This window comes from Corylus avellana, chromosome ca2, assembly GCF_901000735.1.
Source record: "Corylus avellana chromosome ca2, CavTom2PMs-1.0".
Classification (NCBI taxonomy): Eukaryota; Viridiplantae; Streptophyta; class Magnoliopsida; order Fagales; family Betulaceae; genus Corylus; species Corylus avellana.
The window spans coordinates 38,690,388-38,700,532 of NC_081542.1; the positions used below are offsets into that span (position 1 = coordinate 38,690,388).

General features: G+C 34.7%; 1 protein-coding gene across 3 annotated transcripts in view; it reads left to right on the forward strand.

The window, feature by feature from the left end:
- Positions 1 to 1,727, forward strand: part of LOC132172196 (plant cysteine oxidase 4-like) — a 4,077-nt gene extending 2,350 nt beyond the window's left edge. For all 3 annotated transcript variants that reach the window (XM_059583647.1, XM_059583648.1, XM_059583649.1), the window contains exons 5-6: positions 948 to 1,151; positions 1,271 to 1,727. In XM_059583647.1, coding sequence (XP_059439630.1) covers positions 948 to 1,151; positions 1,271 to 1,389 — 323 coding nt within the window. In that variant the 3' untranslated portion in view covers positions 1,390 to 1,727. The remainder of the gene's footprint in view (positions 1 to 947; positions 1,152 to 1,270) is intronic.
- The last annotated feature ends 8,418 nt before the right edge of the window (positions 1,728 to 10,145 follow it).

Consider the following 10,145-nt stretch of genomic DNA (forward strand, 5'->3'; position numbering starts at 1 on the left):
ATACAACAATGTGATTATTTCCTGAAATTCGTATTGTCCCGGAAAAGGGATTGTTTAAGTGTTGGGACATTTAGAAATTCTAACGAAATGTTTATGTGTGCAACATGGGCGATGCTGTGAGAAATTTCTTATGTCGTGATTGTTACTAAATCAGTTCACTGACAAGTTTGAAGAAAATAAATTGGTTCATCGAAATATTTCTAGTGCTAGCATTGCAATGATTAACTTACTATCCTTAATAATGATGAGCAAAATTTCAAGTTTCAAAACACTCTTGGATATATCTTTTTTTTTTTTTTTTAATAAATAATATATATTCATTTAAAGTGTAGAGGGCGCAACCTTAGTATACAATGAGTATATAAAAGACCCCTAACTCAGAAAAAGAACATAATGCTAAAAACTCAGAAATGTAGAAACAAGCGAAATAGTCCATGCCACTCGCCGTATATAGAGGGTGTGTAGCATCTGCTTCTTCAAATCTAGCAATCCATTCTCACATACATTTAATTTGGAAATACTCTTGGATATATCTTACATAGTCATTTAATTTTTATTTTTATTTTTTACTAGAGATACTTTAATGTTTCTTTGTATTGGCTTGGGATTAGCGGAGGTCACTAGTTCGGATCTCCCATTCTCCCAATTACTTATATATAAAAAAAAAAATCTAATTAGTCAGTTTGATGATCTCTCTAACACTTGTTTATTTAGTTCTCAACATTTTCCAGCATGTTTATTTTTGATGAATGTCTTAATCAAGCATTCCTATGTCTTTTTCTTCTCCCCATTTTCTTGATTTTTATAAGGTTAGAGGTTACCTATTTTTTCCTTCTTCTTTTTTTCTTAATAGGATAAGATGATAAATTTTTTATTTTTTTATTTAAAAAAAAAAACGAAAAAAAGAAGAAGTAAGATACTGACTGTGGATTAGTTGGAATATACAGCCAGACCCGCAAAACTTGTTAGAGATTGTCAGATGAGTGCACCCTGTGCCACAACCACCCTTTATCCAAACAGTGGTGGCAATATTCACTGTTTCAAGGCCTTGACTCCCTGTGCTCTCTTTGACATTCTTGCACCCCCATACAACTCAGAAAATGGTCGACATTGCTCGTATTTCCGGAAATCCCCTAGGAGAGATCTACCAGGTATATGCTCTCCCTCTCCCTCTTTTTCTTTGTGCATGTGTGTTAAGAGAGAAAAATGCTTTTTTTTTTCTTCTGATTTCCGGAACTAATAATTTCTGCTCCTCCTTCTCGGGCTAAAGATATTGATCAATTATGTGGGATGCAAGCATCTGAAGTGGCTTGGTTGGAAGAAATTCAACCTCCAGAAAACTTAGTTGTCTGCAGGGGGCATTACAGGGGCCCCATTATTAGACATTGAGAGGGTTTTTGGACAAAAGGGATGAGGAGGCAGTGAGGTGATTGCTGGAGTGATGGGGTGCCAACTGCCGCCGCAGTAATGCTGGAGCCTGGAATGTTGGCAATAAATACCGCCATTCCTATTGTGAGGCATTTGATTGTACATATCTCTTACAATAGTTTGGCGGTGAATGCCCACCAAAAATCCTGTACTCTTAACATACCCATGATTGTTTCTTTATTGTAATAAGCAGCTTTCAGATATATTTTACTTCCACTTGGATCTTCTTGACCTCCTTTACCAGTTATCAGATATTTTTTTTTATTTTTTTATACAATGATGTGAGATAGTGGAATTAACATGGTGAGGTGCCTCCAAGTTGACACATGATCTAAATGGGGAGTCTAGATTGTTTAAATTTTGGTCTTTCAAGTCTCAAAAACAGACGCTCAGAGAGCACCAAATGGATACCAGAAAACCTGTGCTTTCGATGTGGTTGTCACTTGTCAGCGTGGAACCTGTGTCTCTCAGAGAGCATAAACCGCCTATGTTTGCGGCGACTATTCTGCCGATGCTTATAGATATTAACATCTAGATTCTGTTTTTATTGTTTCCCTATAAATATTTTGTTTTATTGTTATTATTTTCTTTTTCTCTTTGTAATCTTGCAGTAAAACGGATATTTTATTTGGAAATTTAGGTCACTAGCGGAGCTAAGAATTCTTATTTGGGGGCCGATATGGAAAATTTATTTTTTTGACATGTCTATACAAGGAGGGAAAGGGAATGGGGGATTCAAAGTAGTGACTTCCGCTTAATGAGGTGTGATTCACAGCCAATTGAATTATCCATTGGGACGCCGATATCGAATTTAAATTGAAGTTATCAGCCATTTATGTTTCAAGAATAAAAAAGATAAATAATAATTCAATAAGAATAAGAAAAATAAAGTAGTGAGTGGCCAAAGTCTTCTTAAACGTGTTAGAGCATTTATATTGGTTTATGTATATCTTTATGTAAAATAGTTAATCAAAATTCACTTTATTTAGTTTAGTTAATGAGTTTTAAAAGATACCATACCTTCGATTATTTTTTTTTTTAGTTTAACTTTGGTCAAGAGCCTCCTTAAAACACCACTTTTATAGCCTCCGATCCCTAACTGACATCTAAGCAAAAACTCAAAATATGCACCAAAATAATCTAGGTCCTAATACATTGAATTTTCTTTGAGGAAGAAAGAAAGAATGAAAGAACTGGTGAAGGGGTTTGGCCAAACCCCTTCACCAGTTCTTTCGGTCTGGCTTCGTGGGTCTCTGTGGGTTTTGCCATGGGTTTGGTAGAAACCCAACCACGCCGTGGATCACCTCTCTCTGGCGCCGGTTTCTAGCCTTTAGAGTGATAAAATCCCTAAAGGATTAACTTTTCACCTCTAAGTTTTAGATTTAAATCCAAAAACAAGTTTTGAGGCATTAGAAACGAGTTTTGAACATTAGAAACGGATTTTGGGGCATTAGAATCGGATTTGAGGCGGATTTTGGCGGGTCACAGCGAGACCCAGGCCAATGGGTTCGACCAGACCCACGGCCGGCGGCCAGGTCTGGCTGTGGGTCTACTGGGTCTGGCAACCAACGGTGTTTTTGATATTTTTTTTTTTCACTTTGATTTGCTGTGTTTGTTCTCATTTTGGTTTTTGTAATTTTCTTGAAATGATGATGTAGCACATGTTGATTGAGTGATGCAAAAGTGGTATTTTGCATGAGGTCCAAACCATAGGGGCTCTCATTTTTTTATTATTTTTTATTATCATTTAAATTTTATTTTATTATTTTATTATTTTTAATAAGGATTGTATTTTTTTTAAAGATCATATTTTTCAACTTTTGGGAAAAAAAGATGTGGAGAGAGAAATAATATGAGAAAATTTTGGGAAAAGAAAGATGTGGAGAGAGAATTAGTATATTAATGTGATGGATGTGTGAACAGTGTCCACTACATGTAGCGGTGAATTATTATGCAAAAAAAAGAAAGTATTTTACATTTGAGATGCATAAGAGCACTCACAATGGTTTATGTATATTTTTATGGAAAATAGCTAATCAAAATCCACTTTATCTAGTTTAGCTAACTAGTTTTAAAAGACACCAGCATACATCCGAATTCGATTATCTATTTTTTTTTTATTTATATATTTTTTTTCTTTTTTTTTTATGAAGATTATATTTTTCCTAAAGATGCTAATTTTCAACTTTTAGGAAAAAAGAGATGTGGAGAGAAAAATAATATTAGAAAATTTTGGGAAAAGAGATGTTGAAAGAGAAATAGCAGTAGAAATTAGATAAGTTTTACATAATCCAATGTAGAAGTATTTTACAAATTTCATTATCTATTTTAAATAAAAGGGGAGAATACATAAGCCATTGTGAGTGCTATAATGTAAATTAGAAAGTTTTTTTTAGTGTTTTGCTTATCTATTTTAGATAAAATTAAGAAATAGTTAAGCCATTGTAAGTGCTATTAACACTTAACAAAATTCTATCGTCAATCTTGTAAACCTGTCTAAATTACAACATTGATATTAATTAACCAAAAAGCTACACCTTAAAATACAATTTGGCTGTACCAAGAGAGAAAAATGTATCAAAGGTTGTAATTTTTTTTTTTTTTTATTTTTTTTTTTATTTGACTGTATTATCTGTATTTACATTATGGATCTCATTGTTTTGAAAAAACTTGAAGAAAAAATCAAATCATTAAATTATTCAGTCTTATGCAAGCAATATGAATGCAAGTGTGATGTGACACAAAATTAGTGTCATTAAATTATTCTCTGAATCTCTGCACACCTTGACAAACACATCTCACAATTCACAACGACAAGACAAGAACACAAAATCTTAAATTATTCTCTGCACACTCCGTCTTCCTGAGAACTCATAAAAATATACAAAAAAAAAAAAAAAAAAAACCCAGAAAAAAAGAAAAAAAAAAAAATCAATATTCATAAAGAAGAAGTTTTGAAGCTGCATGGCATGAGTAGCTTTATTAATGGATCATTGTTCACGCACTTTTTTTTTGAGATGAATGCGTTCTCATTGATAAATTACGAAGATAGAGCAAAATACTCTATCCTAACAATATCAGATATACAATCAGGAATAGTAAAAAATCACTGATTAGTTACATTATTTTGAATGGCCATCTTCGATAAATTATGCGCCGCTTTATTTCCGTCTCGACCAATAAACGACACCCGCCAGTGGGGAAACGATTGAAGCTCGGACTTTATATCCTCCAATAGCATTCCGGTTCGGCTCCAGTCATCCTTTGCTGAATTAATCCCATCTACCACAATCTTGGAATCACCTTAAAAATGGATCCTTTCGTAGCCCAAATCTCTGAAAAAATTAATTGCCATCAAGATTGCCCCCGCTTCTGCCAGTATCGGATCCAATCTGCCCAGAAAATTTTTGCACTGAGCAGCAACAACCCTCCCCTTCTCATCCCGTAACACTGCACCATAACCCAACCTTCCCGTCTCCTTTTCAACAGAGGCATCCCAATTCAGTTTTATCCAACCCGGAGAAGGAGCACTCCACTTCGGACATACACTCAACCGTGGGCTATTACAACACTTGGACTGCAGCAGGTCAGCGTAATTTGCAGCAGCTAGTGTAGCATTCTGCTTCAGTGTACTAGGATTCAAGAAAGGCCCCCCATGCACGACCTCATTACGCCTCAGCCATAAACGTCGACTAATGCCGACAAATTGGATTGCTTCCTCTGTTTTACATTTTTTGAAGATTTCTTTCACGATTGCAAAAAAACTCATACCAGAACTTGAGCTTTTTTGAAATTTGATGCAGCCCACACTCCATATGTCCCTTGCCGAAGGGCATTCCCACAGAATATGCAACACCGTTTCCTCCTCTAAACCACAAATGGGACATAGTGGATCATCAAGTATTCTCCTTCGTTGCAGATTCTTCTTGGTTGGAAGTATGTCATGACAAGCCCGCCACAAGAAATTCTTCTCCACGTTTGGTACCTGCAATCCCCAAATATTCCTCCAAACTGAACATAACCCCTTGGGAGAAGAACTCTCGGCCAGCCCCTTTTTTTCTATATCCTTCTGAATATAATAAGCAGAACGTACAGAAAAAATACCATTCTTAGTTCCTCTCCAGATACAAACATCTTCTCTGTTAGGATGACTGATTGGTAAGGAAAGAATCATCTGCACTTCCTCGTTTGAAAATAAGTTTTCCAGCAGCTGGGTCTTCCACCATCGTGAATCTGCATCAATTAGTTCACTAACCGTGGCTTCTGAGTGCAGCAAAAGGGGTGGAGAAAAAACTTGAAAAATAGAAGGACCCGGGATCCATCTATCTTTCCAAATACGATAGATGGAAAGATAGATTGTTCATGCACTTACCCACAAGGAAAAAGATGCAGAATTAATGTCCATTTGAGATAAAAAGAAAAATTATTATTTTTGGATAATTAGGGATGAATTAAACGAAAATACCAACATCCAAAATTGGGAAATTTAATTGGGCATTTTTAAGTCAATTTTAAGGGTAAAGTCCAATTAATCTCCTTAAACTACCACCTCAATGACAATCTACCCCCCAAATTATTAACTGCGACAATTTACCCTCAAAACTACTAAAACAATGACAATGTCCCCACAATGCTAGCAAAATGACGAAATTACCTCTATAAAATTTTCAATAAGACAAAAATACCCTTAAAATTTTAAAAAAACAAATTAAATTTTAGCATTTTTGTTTTTATTTTAGTAAGGCTAATTTCATCATTTTGTTAAAATTTGGGGTATATTGTCATTGTTTTAGTAGTTTGGGAGGGTAATTTGTCGCAATTAATAATTTAGGGAGTAAATTGTCATTGTGGTGGTAGTTTGAGAGAATTAAGTGGGCTTTACCCAAGTTTTAACGCCGACATTTAATGGACCCGTTAAATTACATTAAAATGATAATTTTAGGAGGCAAGTGTACAAATGGTGGTTGTTCACCACCACAAGACCCATGAATAAAGTCATAATGTAATGAAAGTAAGAATTAAATAGTACGCTATAGGAAGTGAGATGCTTATTACCACGACAGGGGGACGGTTGAGAATAATGGGCTAGCTTTTACAGTGTATTAATAACATGTTAAATATGTATTAATAACATATTAATAGCTTTTACAGTGTATTAATAACATGTTAAATATTTCGTACAGCATTTAAGTCAAATCGTTCTTGAATTATTTACAATCATGTAAGGCATGGTAAGAAATTTGGGTTGCAGAAATTGCTTGCTACTTATATAATAATAAATGGGTAACTTTACTTTACACTTCTGAATTACCACACGATTTGATAAGTTTCCCAAAATTTCAAAACCTCTCAATTTGAACACTTTCGTCAGATTTAGCCATTAACTTTTAACGGCAATAGCTAAACAGATCAAAATATCCGTGATTTTTTCTTTCTTTCTTTTATTTATTTATTTTTTATTTATTTTTATATAAAAAAAAAAACAAAAAAGAAAAAGAAAAAAAGACTTGTGGGTCAGGCCAGACCCACACATGCAGCCGTGGGTCAGGCTAGACCCACGCACGAAGCCGTGGGTCAGGCCGAACCCACACCGGTCTCTAGCACTGGATTCTACCAAAGTGAGCTCCAGTTTGGGAACCCTCGAGTGGAATTTCTTGAAGATTCTATATACCTTTTCAACATTTGCGGCAAACTCGTTGTAGCTCTATTTGTGGGTCTAATAGTTTGGGTGATTTTGAAGGCGAACTAGCCCAAACCCAATTCTTGTAGCGTCTGATAGATGATTGCGGTTGCTCTGGCCGGTGGGTCAAGCCAGACCCACACTAGGTCTCGGCCAGACCTAGTCTTGGGTCGATAAGTGGGTCTGGCCTGACCCACAGGTCACAAGGCCAGAGAATTTTTTTTTTCTTTAATTTTTTTTTTTTTTTTATATTGCAATTAAGGATAAATTTGAAATTTTTTAAAAATTTAGGGGTATAAACATCATTGTCTCTCTTTTAATGTTTAAAATATGACGGAGGGGTTCAAATTGTCTGCAATTGAAAGTTCAAGGGTTTAAATTGAGAGGTTTTAAAGTTTGTGATGGGCTTATCAAATCGCGTGGTAATTCAAGGATTTAAAGGAAAATTATTCCAATAATAAACTATGAAACTATTATGAAATGAATTTGAAAATAAAAAATGAAATGATCATGCATTCATTGTTAAAAACATGTGACTCCTATAGACTCTTTTTCATGCGTAATTAATGTCATCAAGTTTTTTAAGGGAAATTTTATTGATTTTCTTTAATTTAACACATTCATTAAACATCTTATTATAAGCTATCTAAACTCATTTTGGGATTACTTACCATTGTCAAGTGTATCATTCATACTAGAGTATGTGCTACCACTTCTCCTATATAGAAACTAAATGGTGACGTGCCAAGTCCAAAAACGTCACTAATTTCCATTAGTGACTCCTGAATTTTTGACGTGTAACCCACGTCGCTATTGACACGTCATCATTTCATTAGTGACGTTTTTGAGCTTTAAAACGTAACTAATTTTTAGTCATTAAAACCTGATTTTTTGTAGTATATGGGAGTCATCGGTGTCTAACTCATCCCTTAAGTAACTTTCATGACTTTTTGGGAATAAGACCCTCTCCATTTCATTTACTCTCCATTTCAAATGAAATGGAGAGTATCCAATTAGTGTTCTAAAGAGGGGTAAAATTGTCATTTTAATTTTTTGAACAATTTTATCCCTCTAAAATACGCTAACCGGATACTTTTTGTTTCATTTGGAATGGAAAAGATCATTTTCAGACTTTTTGTTAACGAAGTAAAGCCATTTGAAGAACTCTTTAAAAGTAAAACACTTTGAGTAATGCCCCGAGAAAAATTAATTAGTAATTGATTCCACAACACATCACTCCATTCCCATTTGGACGAAATGGAAACACAGGGGACACATTGTACTCTCATCAAAGAGCATACCATGAATGGCCTTTCACTTACAAAATATCAAGATAGCCACTAATTAAAACTAAATAAGCCATAACATAGATAATAAAAAGTGCTTCGGTCTAAGAATGGTCATCAAGTCAAAAGGAAAATATTACAAACCAAGTCTAAAGGTTATAAAGCATTAAATATGTTAAACTAGACAAAAAGTTTAACCATAAGTCATATAATAGTCCTGAATAACCTCAATGACAGGTTAATAATCAATTTGAGGACCCTTACTCCAAACAGACTACACTAAGTAAACTACATGAATGAAAAAGACCCGACAAGCCATAGTCCAACTCCTAAAAAATAAGCAGGCTAAGTCCTCTTGGACTTTCGGGAAACAGGGTTCCTTCTCTGGTTTCGATATCAACAAACAGGCTGGCTATAAAAAGAAAGCATGTTTTACAAGTTGAAGAATATAAGCGTAAGTCCACGACTTAGTGAATACAATACGTACATAAGGTTAAAGTGTTATATTGTGGTGAACTTAATTGTTTAGGAAAAAAAAAAAGGTTTGCAAATCACAAACAGTAATAAGATAAGATTCTTAGTTCAATGATAAAATAACATGATGATGCAGGGGTGACAAAACAGGTACCTGACACGACCCGTTTACGACCCGCGGGTACCTATTATACGATTAGCCTATATACAGACATGACCTGTTTAGCTAAACGTCAAGCCTAACACGAAAATAGCTGGGTAACTCGACACGACCCGTTTTACCCTTTTAAAATAACTGGGTCTAATCGGGTAGACACGACCCGACATGACCCGTTAAAACCCTAAACTTTAATTTTTGTTTAGTTTTTTTTGTTTTTGTTTTTTAAAATTGTAATAATAATATATCAATACAGTCAATGCAAAAAATTGAGTTCCAAGTTATTAAAAGCTTTACTAAAGGATAAGAGAAAAAAAAAAAAATGAAAAGTGACCGTAATTGTACTCCAAAAGAAATTACTAAGCTCATGATTTCACCTAAGCTTAAAACAAGCAAGCATATTGACTAAGTTCATTTATTAAAATAATTTTTAGTATAAAGAAATTTAATTTTGCTCAAATTACATTCCACTAAAAAAGAATTATGTATATTTCAACACAAAATATGATATATGTTGAAATTAAATGTCTCGTAACAGAGATGAATTTTGCAAATCATTTGAAAAAAAAAAAAATTAAGGGCAAAAAGCAAGAAGAATGTTTTTAAATTAAAATCATTTAATTAAATATTTAAATATAAAAAAGGCCCTACGCAAGACTTGAGAGAGCAAGCAGAGAGTGAGAAAGGCAGAGGTGTGGTTTAGGACCTTTAGGTTTACTGAGTGAGTGCCTCTGCCTTATACTTTAGAGAAAAAAAAAAAAAAAAAAACCGGGTCTAGTGGGTCGACCCGCCAGACCCGGCTACTGTGCGGAGTAGCAGTGTCTGGCGAGTAGACTCGCCAAGCCCGTCGCGTCGACCTGCCAGACACGAAATTACCGGGTCTTAATTGGGTAGAGCCGATTACGACCCGAACCCGATAAGCCCAAACCCAATACCTGTTTTTTCGTGTTGTATTTGTGTCGGGTTTGCGGATTGTGTCAAAATTGCTAGCCTTAGATGCAATATAGATAGAGTATATGTTATTTAGGATAAATAGGTTACAGTTCAACTCTGTATAGTCTATTCAAGCCCTTAACCCTTTATTAGTATGGTTGGAGATGTCTCGAGAGACATGTAGTAC